The 19,559-nt window shown below is 33.5% G+C and overlaps 2 protein-coding genes across 2 annotated transcripts; both read right to left on the bottom strand.

The window, feature by feature from the left end:
* On the bottom strand, positions 1–5,697 carry LOC132760027 (centrosome-associated protein CEP250-like; the record flags this gene model as incomplete). The annotated part of the gene is given in 5 exon segments (XM_060751917.1): positions 1–28; positions 255–434; positions 4,947–5,051; positions 5,302–5,355; positions 5,542–5,697. Coding segments are annotated over 5 exon segments (392 nt in total), but the record flags the coding sequence as incomplete, so codon positions are not given.
* Positions 5,698–5,889: 192 nt separating this feature from the next.
* Positions 5,890–11,089, bottom strand: LOC132760094 (uncharacterized). Its single transcript, XM_060751993.1, has 2 exons — positions 9,386–11,089; positions 5,890–6,771 (listed from the first exon to the last, which is right to left on the bottom strand). The coding sequence occupies exon 1, from the start codon at positions 10,902–10,904 to the stop codon at positions 9,390–9,392; it is 1,515 nt and encodes a 504-aa protein (XP_060607976.1). The 5' UTR covers positions 10,905–11,089; the 3' UTR covers positions 5,890–6,771; positions 9,386–9,389.
* Positions 11,090–19,559: the final 8,470 nt, after the last annotated feature.

The following is a 19,559-nucleotide window of genomic DNA, read 5'->3' as shown; positions in this document are numbered from 1 at the left end:
TTGTTTCTTTGTAAAACCGCCACCTCATCTGATTATATAAAAGGCATAAAAAAGAAAAGAAATTCATTATGTAATTATAGAATAATTTCTTTACCATCAATCGTATTTAGTTTAGTTTATTAAAACAACAACAACACAGAAACATTAAAAAACGATATTAACAAGAAGCTATATATACTACGCAGAATATATCTGGAAATTGAAGTGCACCTGAAAAAAAGCAAGAGGATATACTAACACATGTTTCTACTTACCGATCAGATCTGTTATTTTTTGTTGCAATTGGTCTATAGCAGAATCCTTCTGTGGCACCACAGTATTGTTAAGATAATCTAGTTGTTGGGAAGCTTCAGAATACATCACCTCGTACATATGTAGTTGCTGGACCTGCTCAGTCAGCTGCAGACAACTTTGTCGTGATGCATCTAATTCAGCTTCAATCAAAATATCAAATATACTGTAAGTTACAACACACAAAAGCCTTTATCATTTTGAGAATGTATACTAAATGGAGCTAGAAAATTATTTTTAGTTCCATTTAGTTGTCACCCAAACATTTAACGCTTAAAAATTAGAATGAACAAGATATATTTGTAAAACATGTTTGCCCTGTAGGAGCACATTTGTCTCGGAGCACATTTGTCTCACGAGGTGTGACCGATGTCCTATTTGCGACAAATTGGAAATGAGCACACAATAGAAATGACACTCGAAGCACATTTGTCTCACAATCTTCCATTAAATTCTAAAAAGGTAATAATTATGCCCGTCCGTGTACCAACTTCTTGCCATTGTTCTGTGTTTTCTGTATTTATAATACCGTTTTTATTTGTTTGGGTCGTCAGACCAAACAAATAATGGTAGCGAAATTTCAGAGTCTAATGCTGTTAATTGCAATGCCAAAAGTAGTCCACTTTTTTTGAAGCGGTTACTTCCCTTTATAATGTACACTTACTCCGAAAAATTCAGGGGAGATCACTGCGTAAAGATGGTCAAAGACAGACACATTAATTTTCAAGCAAAATAATTCCCGAATGGTCGAAGATTTCTAATATTGTTTTATTGTATTTTCTGATCAAAAATAAGTAAAGACAAAGCGGACATTCAATCTCTGACACAGAAGTTTACGATGAACCTAACAACAAGTAGTTCACAAAACAGCTTAAAACTAGCGATTTAAAAGAAAGAAATATTTTTATTTTGTTACAAGTATCCAACAAATTACAACGCATTCAAAGTTTAAAAATAGCGTTGGCTTATAGAATTGTCAATAAATGCACAATCACAAATTACGCGGATGAATATGATTTTATCAATGAAAATACTATTTTTAGCGATGTCGATTACCGAATACTACACAGACCGAGTAGTGGAATATATAGATTGTACATGTAGGACTGTTTGGGCGAGAAGATTTTCGCTAAATTAACTACTTCAATTTTAAACAACAGGTTTATCCTGAACAAAATACCTCGAAATTAATAAGGATTACAAACCCGAAATGCAATGGAAGTTCTAAATTTAGAATGACTTGATGTTATTCAATTGTTGTTTGTATAACTTCTCCGTGGTACAGTGGTAACGCGCTCGCTTAGTGAGTGAGAGGTCTGGAGTTCAAATCCCAGTAAAGGCAACTCATTTTTTTTCAAATTGTTTAAGTCAAATAAACATTGGATTGAATATCAGTGTTGCAATTAGTCTTATAGCCAATTTACTACAATTAAAACGCTGGAAAGCATTGGTGGCACTATACATATAATCTCACAACCTGTACCTTTCTTACATTCTGAGACCCAAACAAATTCAGCGCCTTCTGTGCTTTGATTTTGTAACTTCCAGTCAATCAAAAACATCCTGCCTCTGCATAGGAGTCATATATTTACTTAAAGAATATCCCTGTTCTGCATGTCACAATGAAATGTATATAAGTGCAGTATTCAGAACCCAAGCTTATACTAGTATGCTGCAAGTCTATTCTTATCGCATGGTTTGGAACTTTTCCATTGTTCTTACTAACCCATTATACTCAGTACACTTCAATGAGCATTTCAAAATTGTATTGATATAACAGTACAGTTTTTTCATTGATTCAAATAGGAAAAAAACTCGACTGTTATATATCGGTCGAGTTTTTTTCGCACCTTGTATATATCAATGCAGTTTTTTTTTTATAGAGGCTCCAATTGGGCAGTGGTAACGACCATTCCCAGTAGCAAAAAAATAAAATAAAAAAAATGAAATTAATAAAATAAAATAAATATATAAATACAATGAAAAATATAAACAAAAGATAATTAATGAAATGAAATTTACTCTCATTCAAAAGGTACATCCGCTGAATGAATTATTTCCACTGAAAAAAAAGCCCTTTAATCTTGAATCAATCTTGGTAACAGCATACAATCCGCCTCTAATATTGGATATCTTTTGTATATTTTTTTGCGGCAGCGAAAACAACTTGAAAAAAACTGCCTTTTAATGTAGCTGACGATTTATTTATTTATTCGTTTCTAGTACAAAAAAAGAAAACATTATGTCATTGCGATAAAATAGTTATAGTATATGAAACTCGTTAGTTACGGGGGTATAACACTGGCTGGGGCGACATCTCGGGATGTTTCTGCAAAAAAAAAATTGTCTAGGCCTGACGGCCTCGCCATTATTTTTAGCAGAAACACCCCATGATGTCGCCCCAGCCAGTGTTATATCCTCGTAACTAACATAGTTCATGTACTATAACTATTACTTATCGCTTTTAATTGTGACACGTTTCCTTCCGATGCTTGAAGTTTTATTGATCGCATGGTTTGCACTTACTAACCCATTATACTCAGTACACTTCAATGAGCATTTGAAAACTGTATTGATATATAACAGTACAGTTTTTTTCATTGATTCATATAAGAAAAAATCTCGATTGCTATATAGCGGTTGAGTTTTTTTTATTTCGCACCTTGTATATATCAATATAGTTTTTTTCACAGAGGCTCCAATGGGGCAGTGGTAACGGACATTCCCACTAGGAAAAAAAATAGGAATCAATAAAATAAAATAAATAAATAAATATAATGAAAAATATAAACAAAGATAATTAATGAAATGAAATTTACTCTCATTTTAATCAATAGGTACATCCGCTGAATGAAATATTTCCACTGAAAAAAAGTCCTTTAATCTTGAATCAATATTGGTAACAGTTTTACAATTCGCCTCTAACACTGGATGTCTTTTGTACATCTTTTTTTTTTGCGGCAGCGAAAACAACTTGAAAAAAACTACCTTATCATAAATAACTGTAATGTACCTAACGATTTATTTATTTATTTATTTCTATTACAAAAAAGGTAAACATTATGCCTTTGCGATAAAACAGTTTAATTATATGAAACTCGTTAGTTACGAGGATATAACACTGGCTGGGCGACACCTCGGGATGTTTCTGCAAAAAATTGTCATCTGTCTAACGGCCTCGACATTTTTTAAGCGACAACATAACCTATACCGTTATCGCCTTTTCGCCGGGTCGCTAGCGACAACACGACAAATCGCCAAACGCCGCGTTGTCGCACTGTCGTCTTGTCTCTAGCGAAGCATGCCAAACGGCGCGATGTCGTTTGGCATGTTGTGACGATGTCACCCTGTCGCTTGGCTTATAAGCTAATCCTGCGATTTTAACCGAACGCGACAATGTGATATCACGACAACACGCCGCACGTCAACACGCTGTTTGGTGTGCATCGTTAGCGACAGTGCGCCGTTTGGCCGTTTTGTCACCAACGACAACGTGACGCACAAAAGCGTAGCAAATCAGTCACCATGAGTTACAATATTAGAATTAATAGTTCCACAGGTTTTAAGGTTAAGATTTCATAAAAAAGCATTTGCAAACTTCGTGATGATTGAACTTGACATGAGGTTAAACGGCGAAAACATTTCTGCCGTGGGAATATATATGACAAATAATTCATTAAAACTGACACGAGACAAATGTGCTTTCTTGTCCCTTAAAGAGTATGAGTCAAATGTGCTTTCTTGTCCCTTTAGAACTTGATCGGAGCACATCTGTCACACAAAGGGTGTTTTTAGGTAGACATTTGAGGTCCCATTTGTCTCATGTGGGACAAATGCGACCGCATCGGCCTTACGTAAGACCAATGTGCTCCGAGTCAAATGTGTTCCTACAATGCCCCCTATCGACAGCCAATTACTCATGTGGTCAGGTTATCATGACTGACTTTTGACCTAGTGACCAAGAAAGCAATAGAGGTAATCTACCGGCAATGACTAGTCACTAGGTCATTGTGACCATAAAGGCTGTGTGCAGCAATTTTATTTTAAGTTATCACAAATCTTACCAAATAAAATATGCATACATGTTATGAATCATGTAGGTTTCCTTAATGACAGCCAATTTGTTATATTACATAAGACCATGAAATGTGTGTATCAAAAGCATAAAATATCAACAAGGCAACTTGAGTTGTTGAGTTATTGGTCGGAGTACAAGATCAATGTGACTTTGAAATCAATAGGGGTTATCTACTGGCCAAGACCAATGCACCTGTGAAGTGTGAAGATAATGGCCCCATGTGTTGTTGAGATATTGATCAGAATCGTTTTTACCTATAAAAGCAATGTGATATTGACCTATGACCCTTGACCCCAAAAATCCATTCAGGTCATCTTTTGACCAAAAGCAATGCATTTGTGAAGTTTGAATGCCAAGGGTTCATGGGTTGTTATTGACAGGAAGCTGTTTTGGCATATAAGGTAATTGTTCCTTAAATATTGATCAGGAACCATTTTACCTACGAGGTCAATGTGACCTTGACCTTTGATATATTGACCCCAAAACAGTAGGGTTCATCAACTGGTCATCAACAATCATCATACCAAGTTTGAGGTTTTTGAAGTGGGGTATAATCAGAAAGGCATACGGAACTCACCATCCGATAATTGTTTCTGCTGAAACATTTGATCTAGAAGCTCTTTTAATTGTGTTGTGGTAGTTTCGCTCTTCTCTAACTGTTCCTTTTGTGATTTCAAATCATCTATAAATTATAACCTAAATTATTTTCCATTGTTTAGGTTACGATAAAATATCTATTGAACATAAACATTCGCATTTTCCTTAAAACACGACAATATGTTTCTTTACATTTAAGATGTAATATATTTAATATAAAGTACATGTGTAACTACAATTTAATTGTACTGAATTGACTGATTAAATTATTCATCAAACTTTGTAATTTTTTCATGATGATTCACACATTTAATTGCTTGTTTAACATGAAATACCTTTTGTACTTTGAAGTTGCAACTTCAGGTGTAAGTTTTCTTTGTTAACACCATCTGCAAACATATAAACATACAATTTTATAAAAAAGAAACTTCATTTGAAAGAAAAATGCATTAGATTTTACGAAAATTACATGTTAAAATATATGATTTAATCCGAAGTTACCTTGCTTTATATGAAAAGGATATGCAGCGTACAATAAAAATATATAATTTCGAATTACCATAAATGATACTCACCAAATTGAGCCTTTACTGTTAGCATTTCTTTTGTTTTCGCCTTAAGCTGCTCTTCTAAATTTTTCCTGTGTTGCTGTGCTTGTAATGAACCTTCTTCTAATGATGCCAAACTGGCCTCAAGTGTTCTGTTTTTATCTGACAATCAATTATAAGAAGAAGGCATAAAATGTAATAGAGGAGATCCTGGTTGATGTATATACTCGTATATTTAGAATAATAGTTTCAGAAATATTTTGCTAAATAAAGGAATAACTACCCCAATGGGCACTATAAGGAACTAAAGAATTGACAACATAAGTCAGATATATACCTTAAAGGACACATGTATGCAAAACTTAAAGAAATTTGGAAAATTTAAATATCAAATTGAAATTTTATGAATATATACTTACCTGATGATAACGATAAGAATTATCCATGCTCAGTCACCTGTAACTCGCCTGTTCTAAAAATAGAACTATCTACCTATAAAAGGTAGATATCCACGAGTTAACTTCAGTAAAGTCTGGCGCTCATAAGAGTCACCAGATCACTGAAAAATGGGGAGGTTGGGAGGGTATAATAATGTTATCATCAGGTAAGTATATATTCATAAAATTTCAATTTGATATTTAAATTTTCCAATTTTATTTCATATCGCTACTTACCTGATGATAACGATAAGAATTATCCAGATTTCAAAGCAGTACTTCTTGCACTGGGTGGTGGGTTTTCAGTTATTCACTGATGTGTTGTTCATAACATATTTACACTGGATATACACTGAACTATATACACTGATATACAGTAGTAGAAATCCCATTTATACATATCCCTTGATAAAATACTTCTTTACACTGTATATAAAATACCCTCCTTTTAACAGTAATTATACAAGTTACAGTTATTCATATATCAAAACACTGTATTTTCAAGTAAACCTCATATTTTGTTGACGCAACTCGCCGGTTATTTACAAAATGTTTTTTTTGTTTTTTTACATATTATTGAAGTATTTCTGTATTAACAGATTTCAAATAAAATTTTATAAAAGTGGACTCTCTTGTCCAATCTGCAGCTTCCATTATGTTTTTCAATGGAGTTCCTTTTAGGAGTGCCCAAGAAGCTCCAAGGCTGCGTGTTGAATGAGGTAAAACTTTCCCTGACTCCTTGTCAGACTCTTTATATGCCCTTTGTACAGTTTTCCTTATCCAAGCACCAATGGTTTGACTAGTTACTGGTCGATATGGTCTGCAAAACAGCTTTGTGTCATCTTTACCATTAACTAATCTATGAATTTCTGTGCGTTTCAAATAAATGGCTAATGCCCTTTTAGGATCTAAAAGTTTGTTAGATGGGAAAGCCGGAATAAATATATATGGTGATATGTGTCCAGGTCTATCTGTTTTAGAAATTCCAGTCCTTATGAATGTAATGCCTCGATTCTGAACATTGACATTATTTTCTCCCAACTTCAATGAATTAATGTCACTACAGCGCCTAAATGTAGTGACCGCTATTAGAAAAACAGTCTTAAAGGTAACAAATTTCATATGTGTTTTCATCATAGGTTCAAATGGACATTTTTGTAAGGCTGTTAAGACCAAATTTAAATCCCACTCTGGAACTAATTTTCTAGTGAGTGGTCTTGAATTGAAAACACCTTTTAAAAGCCTTATGATAAATCTATGTTGACCAATAGGAAAATTATCAACTGGTGGTAAAACTGATGAAAGCATTGACCTGTAGCCTGCTATAGTATAATATTGTAGGCCTTCATGAAAGAGGTCTGTCCGAAAATCTGCACACTGAATTAAAGTTGCATTATAGGGATCAATTTTCCTTTGATTACACCAGCGACTAAATTTTCTGAATTTACATGAGTAGTCTTGTCTAGTACCAGCTCGCCATGAGGCTGAGAGAAGTTTTCGAGTTTTCTTTGAAAATCCCTCTGTTCTAAAGGATTTGTTGATAATAGCCATGCAGTCAGACTTAACATTTTTGGATTTTGATGAAGAATTTTTGTGTTTGGCTGACTCAGAAGGTCTTTCTGGAGAGGTAACTTGATTGGATAAGCTACAAGATACTGTAACAATTGCGGGTACCACGGTCTGCGTGGCCAACATGGAGCAATTAGTAGAATTCGACAATTGTACATTGTCATGTGCTGTAATAGTCTGGGAATTAGAGCTATCGGTGGAAAAGCATATGCAAAGATGTTTTCCCATGATATTGTCAGTGCATCTATTGCATATGCTTGAGGACATTGACTCCATGAACAAAAAACTGGTAGTTTGTGGTTGTGAACTGATGCAAAAAGATCTATTGAGGGGTGACCTAGTTTCAAGAATATTGCATTCAGAATTGATTGTTTGAGTGTCCATTCTGTTTGTTTTATCACTGTTCGTGATAACTGGTCTGCAAGGACGTTTAACTTTCCCGTCACATGGGCAGCTCTGACAATAGTTTTGTTTTGAAGTAACATTTGCCATAAATCCCAGGTTTTCTGATTCAGAATTAGGGATTTTGTTCCGCCCTGCTTGTTTATATACTGTACAACTGTGGTGTTGTCTGACCGTATTAGAACATGTTTGTTCCCGAGATATGGAAGAAAATGTTTGATAGTGCGGTGAACTGCTTCCATTTCTAAACAATTGATATGTTGTAATTTTTCTGTTTCTGTCCATTGACCTTGAACTATTTGATTTCCCAGATGACCACCCCAAAGTTTCAGTGAAGCATCTGTTGTTACTGTGATTGAACACTCTATGGGAGTGACAGATCGGCCTTTCAAAATGTTCACTGGATTTAACCACCAATTTAAATGTGGAACAAGGCTTTGAGAAAATGGTATTGTCATATTTAAATCTTGACTGCATGGTTTCCACAATTGTAACAGATGGATTTGAATCGGTCTCATAAACAATCGTGCATTGGGAATTATCTGAATACACGATGCTATCAGACCAAGCAAGTGAAGATAATCTCTTGCAGTACATGTTTGATTCAGTATTTTTTTGACAGCTAGATACAATGACAATATTCGGTCTTCTGTTGGCATAACTAAACCTTTTTGTAACTGAAAAAGGGCTCCTATGTATGTAATTGTCTGACATGGAATAAGTTGTGACTTCTTTAGATTTATTATAAATCCTAGTTCTACAAGGAGATTTAATATCAGGTCTTTGTTTTGGATTAATTTCTTTAATTCTTGATTTACTATGAACCAGTCGTCTAGGTAATTTGCTAGACGTATGCCTAAAGTCCTCAAATACGCAGTTATTACAGCTGTTATCTTTGTAAACACCCGGGGAGCCACTGTAGGTCCGAATGGAAGGGCCACAAATTGGTAACAAACATCCTGAATGCAAAACCTCAGGAATTTTCTGTGGCTTTTGTAAATAGGAATGTGAAGGTAAGCATCCTTTAAATCTAACGATATTGCCCAATCTCCTTGTTGAACTAGGTTTATCACAGAGTTCAGGGTTTCCATTTTGAAATGTGTTTTCCGGAGAAACTGGTTTAGAGGTCTTAGATTTATGACAGGTCTTAAATCTCCTGTCTTTTTTGGGACTAAGAAAAATGTACTGTAAAAACCTTCCATTTGTTGACATTTTGGAACAATTTCTATGGCACCTTTTGAAATTAATTCTTGAACTTCTGTTAAAATAATATTTTTGTTTTTCACACCAACAGGTGTCTTTCTTATTCCTGAAAAGGCGGGAACTGTTTCGAATTCCAATTTGTACCCCTCTTTTATGATTGACAAGACCCATTTGTCTGATGTTATTTCGTGCCATTTTGCAAGAAAATGTTTCAAACGACCTCCTACTGGTATCTTCGGAATCAAACAAAGTGTACTTACCAAGTCATTTCTTTTGATTGAATTTCCCTCGAAAATTGCTGTTTTGACCCTGTGCAGAAGCAGCGGTTGAAGGCTTGTTTTGACTGGCATAAGACTTGTACGGTCTTCTTGTCTGAAAACTGTTTGTTTGTCTTTCGTAATCAAATTGTTTCCTTTTTGGACTGTAGTCACGTCTTGACCTTTTGAAAGATTGAAATTCCATCACTGGTTTTCTTTTTGTTTGTTTACATTTGTCCTTGTCATCAGACAGCAAGTCAATTATGTTTTTGCTAATTTCTTTTTTAGACTTAAGTTTACTCTCAAAGTCTTTTCCAATAACGCCTTCATCAGTAAGAGGAAGATCCCACTTATCAATGTCTGGAATTTTCCTATCAATACCCGTATCAGCAATAGTTGCTCGTCTACGAACAAGGTGGTGAAAAGCTCCTGCACGTGCAGTTTGATCAAGTGAATGCGATGCAATAGCAAAAATATCCTTCGTTGACTGGATAGCAGCATCAATATTTGGATCCTTATCCGTCAGTAAAGTAAGAAGTTTACCTAGACCTTGTTGCATATACATAATCATAGTGAGAGCTACACTTGATGCACTTTGACCTTTGTAAGCTAATTTTTCGATATTCTTGTAAGATGAGCTGTATAAACTATGCCCATCTTTGTAAGAAGCCTTCGACCCATATCTGTCTTTGAGCAAAGAATCTACTATTGGATCTAAACTAGGAACCTTCAAAAGTTGCTTGAAATCTTCACTTACTGTGAAATTTTCCAAGGATTCAAGTTTAAAAGTTGACATTTTATTTGGCTCTGGACATCTCCAAACAGATTTCAATATTTCTTCTTGAGATTTATCCAAAATCAATCCTGGTCTAGATTTTTCACTTTTTGATGGCACTGCATCTGGCCCAAACATTTCAAATAAAATGTCACGATTCTCTTTCGACAATCTACAGTTACGAAAACGATTACTGTTCTCATCTTCAGAATCTGAACTGTCTGACAACAATGAAAGTACTGTTTTCTTATTACCATTTGAAAACACCGATGATTCGTCATCATCACCGAGCAAATCAAGACGTTCTTGTCTATGTGGATGGATTGATAAGTTGTCATCACTATGTGACTCATTTTCGGTGTTTCGCGACCGTCTATGGTCCGAAGGTGAAGATATCCGCGGCCTTCTATGGTCCGGAAAGTCGAGATTTCGCGACCTAGCAAGGTCCGAATGTGGAGCTATTCGCGATGTTCTACCATCCGAATTACTGTTAGCAACCGCAACGTCTGTAAATTTACTCTCCATCCAATCTTTCAAAGATTCAAACCTACTACACCATTTCTGCTCCATGCGTTGCTCTAACAAATCCATTTTAGAAGCACGTTTCTTCGTACTCGTCGTGGTTTTCTGTTTACCGGAAGACTCTTCAACCGGTGAAAGGATAGGAATATCCTCGTTAATATTATCCCGCCCCCTAGACGTAGGGGTAGCGGCTGATAAATCAAACGATAAATCTGCCTCGGTCATATTACAAACTAAACTGATAGTAAATATGCGAAGGTGACTCGATGAGCGCCGGAAATTTACTGAAGTTAACTCGTGGATATCTACCTTTTATAGGTAGATAGTTCTATTTTTAGAACAGGCGAGTTACAGGTGACTGAGCATGGATAATTCTTATCGTTATCATCAGGTAAGTAGCGATATGAAATAAAATTTACAGTATGGTAAACGAGTTATGGCTTTTTTTCTGAACTTAAGCTTGGATGTTAAAAGGGTCTTTTTTTAGAAATGATGAACCTTTAAATAATCTGCGAAATAATCCTTATGAAAAATGATACCTCATTGATCATTCTTTTATTTCTTTCTCATATTATAAGATTCTATTTTCTATTTCATTTTATAAAATGGAAACTGAATAACATATTTTATATTACTTAGCGTGACCTTGGAATATTTAGATGTTTTAAGTTGAAGGTCACCGATCTTGTTTTTAAAAGTTAAGTGCTACTGAATGAATGTATGTGTATTTTGTTTTTGTTTTGCTGTTAAGTCATTAAGTGTAACTTTTTGGTTAGCCTTCTCATTTATCCTTGGCGCAATACAAAGTTTCATGGAATCCAATAATTTGAAAAGAACTTTGTTTGATAAGTAAAGAGACTAATGAAAAATAAAAAATAGCCTTTTTGAAAGATTTGAAAACTATAGCATAGACCTTTAATTCGACTATCATATATGAATGAAAATGACAGTTTACCTTGAAATTGTCGATTTTGTTCTGTAAGTGTATCCACTTTATTTTGTAGATGAGTTGATCTTTCAGTCAAAGTGGGAAGATCGTCACCTAATTGGCCTTTTAGACGTTCAATTTCGTCTGCAAAATGTAAACATTTGTCATATGTAATTAGATATCATTAAAAAATGAATTCACAGATCATAATTAGTTTAATATACCATTGCGCAATAGTCAATGTTATATTAAATGTGCCCAACTAACATTAGAGAATAATCTACCCGACAAAAATCGAACATTTCATATGTATACATGTATAGCTTAAAAACAAAACATAAAATAATTTACTATTTTTTCTTTTCTTAGCCGATATGATTGTAACGATAAACGGAACCCGAAAAGGTCTTGCAAATCTTTGTAAGACCATCTACAGATAATTCATTGTTAGTTAGTCTTTAGTTTCTTTACGTAAAACAGCACTTTGAAAGAAGCCCGTGGATAAGAAAAACGTTGTTTCATGACAAAAAAGACAATTTTGAACAAAAGATTCACATGATTTAATCTTTTAATAAAATATCGTAATCAGATCAAAGTTTGTTAAATTTTTAAGGGTAAAAAGCTATACGTGATGAAAATTTTTCATAAAATTGAAGAATGGTAAACTTTTGTTATTTACATAATATTATGGTAGATTCTCGAAAGAACTGTTACATGAAATATTTATTTATTTGTTATTTAACACACATGTGCTTAAACAGAATAAATGTTGCGGACACAAAGTAATATGCTGCTATTTTAAGGAGGTTTAGCAAAGAATTCCGACTTGCACAACTCACTCATAAGAACTGTTATCAATAAATTTCTTTCATACAAACATTTTGGAATTATTACTTTTCAAATTTCAGACAACTTATTTGTTACTTTTGGGCTGCAGAGATATAATTTTATACACTTTAACATTGTTCATACGTTGATAACACTATGACAGTGTCAAATATCACATGGTGCAAATGAGTATTAAGTCCATTTTATTATGCAATATCTTTAAAGCATCAAAATTTGTAATCTGATAAATTTACAAAAGCAATAGGTAATATAAAATTATATGTTGGCCTAATTTTTCCTCCAATAAGACGCACGCTTCATTTGTTCACATTTCTTAAACTTGAAAACAAATTGATTACTAGTATACATCACGAAGGCCTTAAAATCAACGCATGCGCATCATATTGAAATCTCCATGCGGAAGTTTAAAATATGTTTAGGTGAATAAGTATTATTATAAGAATCATAAATATGCTAATTATGCAATAATATTGAAAAGTTAGTGAGACTTTACGTCTATCTTTTTATTTCAATTGTCGGTCTACGAATCACGTTGGTGTATGAGAAGGGGATTCTCCGCCACTGGGTGTTCACACATCTAGAACTTAAAGCTTTTCAGTGTATATATAATATGCTTCATTTCAATGCACGTTGGGTTCCAGAGTTCCGAAAATGTCAACTGAGTTCTGCATTGACTTATTTTCGATCTGCGACATTGAAATATTCAAGATGGCGGTTGATACTTTGTTTTATGCTTAAGTGACAAAAGGTTAATTTATTTTACCATCTGAAATATCTAAAAATTGTGTTTATATCACAAAGTACTCTAGTACATAAATTGTGACTGTATTCCCAAAAATTAAAAGATGCTGTGAAAATATTCTTTGTCAGTCATTTACTTAATAACTTTTGGTGCCGTATTGAGCCCCATTTTAAATATGATGGGTATGAAATAAAATGTAGTTAATATTTTATTTTCCAAAGAACTATAAATATACCCTATTACAATGTTCCGGTGAAATATCAAGTTTTTAGATTATAAATAGTGATTTTTACAAATACCTCATTAAGCTTATCGACAAACTGAAGTTATTTTGTAAGCTCCGTAACAACCGTTCGCCAGAGGCTTTATAATGAGAAATCTTACATTCTTCTATAGAAAGTGCAAACATGAATTTTATTATGTTTAAATAATGGTATCAGAGAAATGTAAGATGCTTGTTACCTGAATAAAGTAGCGATAAATGTGAAATAATTTGTCATTAAAGTGGCAAATTGTAAACATTGAAGTAATTGACAACCATATAAATACTTATTCCCTATAACTATACTCATTGCCAAAATTGCCAAAAAGGAACAGATGAAAAGATCAGGTTCAGGTAATTGGCCAATGAGTAACACTTTGGATACTATAGAAGAACACCAACGTTAAAAAGCTTTAAAAAATACAAATAAAAGCACAATGGGCCTTTAAAAACGTTATTTTTAACGATATTATAATCTCGGGGGGGGGGGGGATCAAAACACTACCATCCCCTCTAGATCCCCCAGTGAGAACTTTACATTATTAAGAAGTTCCGCTCTTAATGTGTGACTACTTAAACAGTTTGATATTTTTGAGGACTACTACTTAAGGCCGCATCTACATCTAGTCAAGTTTCTTAAATATCACATTTAGATAAGCTAAATAAACGGCCCTTTCGTCATATTATCAGGCACATTTTTTACTTAAATGTCTTATTAAGATTGCCCAGAATTTATAACTATGTCTATGCTAAGTATGTCATATTTCTGTAAAATGTGTGAATAAAAAAGCGGGAAAATGATGCAATTACCTAAAAACAGTGGAGTTAATTTAAGGTGTACAAATGTACATTCTTTTAAAATAAATGGAAAATGTGAGAAAAAATGTTTTGAGCTTATTTATTGATAAAAATTTGCTATTTGATGAAATCCCTATTGATTTTACTATAATTCAGTGCACATGTTTTGCGTCTATTCAATACCATGATTTTTGTTTACCATTGGCTTTGACTACAATATATTATTTAAAACATCATGAAAATGGGTCAAAGACAGAAAAGTCCGGGTTGCATATGTATACAAAATATCATGAGGCTGTGATGTTACTTAAATTTTGGACCACTGACCAATGATGTTGAAAATTTAACTAAGTTGTTACACCGGAAGTGGATGAGCAACAGACCTGAAATGGAATCCCACAATATGGGACCACATGTAAATGCTGTGAACCACATATCAAGAGGCTGTGATACGTAGTTGCTGAGAAAACTGTTGCGAAAATTGCATAATATTGACCATTAATGTTGAAAATTTAACTAAATCGGGAAACAGGAAGTGGATGAGCGACAGACCTGAAATCAAATCCCACAATATGGTATGGGACCACATGTAAATGCTGTGAACCACATATCAAGAGGCTGTGATAAGTAGTTGCTGAGAAAACTGTTACGAAAGTATCCTACTATCGACCATTAATGTTGAAAATTTAACTAAGTCGGCAAACAGGAAGTGGATGAGCGACAGACCTGAAATCAAATATCACCTTATGGGACTACATGTTAATGCTGTATGCTAAATATCAAGAGGCTGCGATAAGTAGTCGCTGAGAAAACTGTTACGAAATTTTCCTACTATTGACCATTTATGTTGAAAATTTAACTAAGTCGGCAAACAGGAAGTGGATGAGCGACAGACCTGAAATCGAATTCCACATTATGGGACCACATGTTAATGCTGTATGCAAAATATCAAGAGGCTGTGATAAGTAGCTGCTGAGAAATTGTTACGAAAGTTTTTTCCCCGCCCGCCCGCCGCCCGCCCGTCCGTCCGCCCGCCGCCCGCCCGTCGTCCGCCCCGCCGCCCAACATTCACCATACTATAACCCGGGTTTGCACCTGTGCAACCCGGCCAAAAATTCATTTGTCGTTTGTCTGACGTAAAAAAATGCACATGTACCTGTTTAACGCACTTTAGGTTCAAAATTGGACCCAAAAGTGCGTTGGACCCCAAAGTGCGTTGTTACATAGCATGTTAACAGTTTAAATTTGTACATAATTTTATTTTCCCTTTTTAAATTTCGGCTAAATTTGGCCACCTTTTCCCACGTTATTTTTTAAAAGGGGGTCAATTTTCTTGATTTTTCTTTAGAGAGGGTTTGGGGTCGGAAATTTTTTCCAGGGTTTTACCGCTGGGCATAACACCGTAAAATTTTCCCCCAACTTTTTCCAACGGGACTTTCCCAAATTTTAACCTTTTTTTTTTTTGCCCAAAAGGGAACAAAAAATAACCTTTAAGAATTTAAACACACCCCCGGGAAAAATTTTTTTTAAAAAAAACAGCAAAAATTTGAGAGGGAAATTTTTCTAAAAAAAGTTTAAAGGATAAGATTTTTTTCTTTGGAACTTTTAATCAATTAATTTTAATTTAAAACCCTTTTGAAGGTTTAATAATCACCCAAATTTGACACTAAAAGAAAATTTCTAAAAAAAAAAATTATAACAATTTATACTTTTTTTTTAGATTTTATTTTTGACATTTTTTCCAACACGGTTTTTGGGGATTTTCCCCTTTGGGGAATAAAGGGGTTTGTTTTTTTACGGGAAAAGTCTTTTCATTTTTTTACCTTTTGGGAAATTAAATTCCAAAACCCAAAAAAATTTTTTTCCATACAGGTATTTTGAAAATTTTTTTTTTCAAATTCCCCCTTTTTCACCCCACACAACAAGAAAAAGGTTTTGAAAAACCCAAAAAAAAAAAATTGGGTTTTTAAACCTCGTTTGTTTTTTTGATTTTTTTTGGTCCTCTTTATATTTTCCCTATAAAAATAAGATTTTTTGCAAAGGGAAAACAAAATTCAAAAACATTTTTCCTATTTTAAAAAAAAAAGGGGGGAAAATAATATACCCCGTCCAAAAAAATTTTTCTAAAGAAAAAACCGGCCAAAATCTTATTTTTTTCCCGGGCATAAATTTGCTTTTTTGCATAAAACTTCACAGAAAAATTTTTGGGTTAAAAAACCTTTAAAAAAAATTTTACTTTAAATTTAATCAAATATTTTAACGTTTTTTTTAAAATACTAAAAAAGCAATGTAAAATTTTTTTAAATTGGGGTCCCCCCCCCCTTTCTTTTTTAAAAAAAATTTTTCCAAAATCTAAACAAAAAAAAATTTGCGGATCAGCCCAGGGGACAGATTTGAAAAGGGTTTAGAATTCCCCGTCAGAAAAAACCTGAAAAATTTTGCTCTAAAAGGGAAACCTTTTTTTGCCCGAATCGAAAAAAAATAACAATTTTTTTTTTCTAAGAAATCTTTAAAAATTTTCAAAAAAAAAGAGGGCCATGTGGCTCTGAAATCGCTCACCTGTATAGGCCCCCGGGGCTGAGCCAATTTTAACCCAGGGGCTTTTTGAAACAAACTTGGTAGACACACATTAGAAAATGTTTCATGATTTATATCTAAGCTCTAGCACTTTGGGTTTTTTAAAAGAAGATCTTTTAAGTTTTTACTATACACATAAAGGGCAAAACAATGACCCCCGGGCGGGGGCCAATTTTGGCCCCAGGGCTTTTATTTTTAAACAAACTTAGTAGACACCTTACTAGAAGATATTTTCATGCTTAGTATCTTAACTGTAAAGCTGTTTGGGTTTTATTAAAAGAAGATTTTTTAAGACATATAAGGAAAATTCAATGACCCCGGGGCGGGGTCAATTTTAACCCCACGGCCCTTATTTGAATAAACTTGGTAGACTCTCATTAGGAAGATGTTTCCCTGCTGAATATCTTAGCTCTAGCTCAAAGAGTTTTTTAAAAGAAGATTTTTAGGGGAAAAACAATGATCCCCCTGGGGCAGGCCAATTTCAACCCATGGGTTTTTATTTGAACAAACAAGAAGTTGTTTCATGCTTAATATCTAAGCTCTTGCTATTTGGGATTTCTAAAAGAAGATTTTTAAGTTTTTTACTATATACAAATAAGGAAAATCAAGGACCCCCGGGACGGGGCTAATTTTGACCCCATGGCTTTTACTTGAACACACTTTGTAGATACTGACCAGACAATGTTTCATGCCAAAAATATTTAAGCTCTAGCTCTTTGGCTTTTAAAAGGAGATTTTTAAGTTTTTTCTTTTGGTTGCCATGGCCACCAGAGTTATGGCATGGAATTAAATTCTTTGAAAACATTTTTTAAAGTTGACTACCAAAGGAACATTCCTGTGAAGTTTGGATGAAATTGACTTAGCGGTTTATGAGGAGATGTCGTTTAAAGTAAAAGTTTACAGACGGACGAAAAGCGATCACAAAAGCTCAACATATTTATTTTGTGTGGAAAGGAGCTGAAAATGTAGCGCACCAATGATTGGCTTAAGTGTTTTTGATATAATTAAAAACAAAAAGTTTTACTGCCTAGTTTAGTCTTGAAAACGGGATAAAGGTTTTGCTTCCTAAATGCTCACCCCAAATAAAATTTATCCCTTGTTAAGGCTGAAACCAGAGAGTAAAACTTTAAACGTTTTTTTTTAATTATACCAAGTACTAAAGCCAATCTTTGATGCGATACATTATGCTTTGGTATTATAATGATTTCTTACAATAAAAAAAATTTTGCCTTCGAGTCAACAACAAAAAAACAACAAAAAACCAGTCCGTTGGAGCATTAGGCATTGTACGCGGTGAGGTAGTATCCTACCATTGGAGCAGAGCATGATATCACAAAAGTTTAATCAGCTTCTCAGACTATATGTTAATAAGTTTTGATATTTAAGTTTGCTTAAATTTTATTTTCCGGTTTATTCTATTTAACAAACTATTCTTACTTTTAATTTCCTTAAATGATTTGTCCTCGATAAGGGAACTTAGAGTAACTGGTTGTCTACATTGCGGACCAATTCTGTTTCCGCTTCATCCACTCCTTGATGCATTTAGTACAAAATCGATGTCCACAAAGAGTCATTGACGAATCTTCCATTTCATGTTGGCAAATCGAACATTTGAATATTTCATCAACTGTGCTACCCTAGTAAATCAAACAACAATTAAAAGTAGATATAATATTTGCGGAATCACATGTACTGTACCCTATCATCTAAAAGCAAAAAAATTCTTTTTTTTATTTCCTTTTTTTAATTTTTAAAATGTCGGGGAAAAAGGGGCTCTTCCATAAAAAACAATTTTGCTTTTTTTTTGGGGGGAAATATTCTGTTTGGGGGGAAAATGTTTTCAAAAACCTACTTTTATTTTTTCAGAAAAATTTTTGCGGGCCCAATAGGTTTAAAGGGATTTTTACATTTAACGTTTTTGAAAAAAATTTGGGGGACAAACTTCCAAAAAATTTAAAATTCAAAAAACCGAACAATTTAAATAAAAGAAGGGGAAAACTTTAATTTTGGGGGACTTTTTTGTTTCTTAAAAACAGATTAATTTTACATATAAACGTAAAATAAAAAACACACCCTCTTTTTTGGTTTTTAAAAATTATCAGGGTGTAAATTTCAAAAAAACCAAAAAAATTTTTTCCGATTCGGGCTTTTGATGTGCCTTAAAAATGAAAATTGAAAATCCAATTTTTCCTTTTAAAAAATTTATATGGGTTCGGATTTTTTAAAGGGGGAAATTTTAAAAAAAATTTTATCCCAGTTTTATTAAAAATTGGTTTGAAAAAAAAGGGTTTTAATTTTATTACTTTTGTCCCCACCCCCTTATTCCGACATTTAAGGGAAAATTAAAAAAAACGGTTTTCAAAAATGTAAAAACCCAAAAAAGGGCTTTGTTAACTTTTAAAAAAAAGAAAATTTAAATTTAAAAGGAAAATTTTTAAAAATTTTCAAAAAATTCGGGGAAAAAATTAACAACTTAAAAAACACTAAATTTTGGGGCTTTTGGAAAAGGGCTTCAAAAATTTTAAATTTTTTTAAACAAACAATAAACCAAAAATGGAAAAAAAAATTTCGGGCCCCCTTTTTCGGTTTAACCCATTTTAATACCAAAAAAAAAAATTTTTTGCCCCAACCTTTTAAGGGGGATAAAATGTACTAAAAAAAATAATTTTTGTAATTAAAATTAAAAAAATTTCTTTTTCCCCCAATTCTTTTTCCCTTTATGAA

This window comes from Ruditapes philippinarum, unplaced genomic scaffold, assembly GCF_026571515.1.
Source record: "Ruditapes philippinarum isolate M1 unplaced genomic scaffold, ASM2657151v2 ctg510_1_1_1_1, whole genome shotgun sequence".
Taxonomy (NCBI): Eukaryota; Metazoa; Mollusca; class Bivalvia; order Venerida; family Veneridae; genus Ruditapes; species Ruditapes philippinarum.
This window is presented reverse-complemented; position numbering and strand designations above follow the sequence as displayed.

What these genes read in the sequence shown, in the direction of transcription:
- LOC132760094 (XM_060751993.1), bottom strand. Translation starts at nt 10,904, where the DNA reads ATGACCGAGGCAGATTTATCGTTTGATTTATCAGCCGCTACCCCTACG.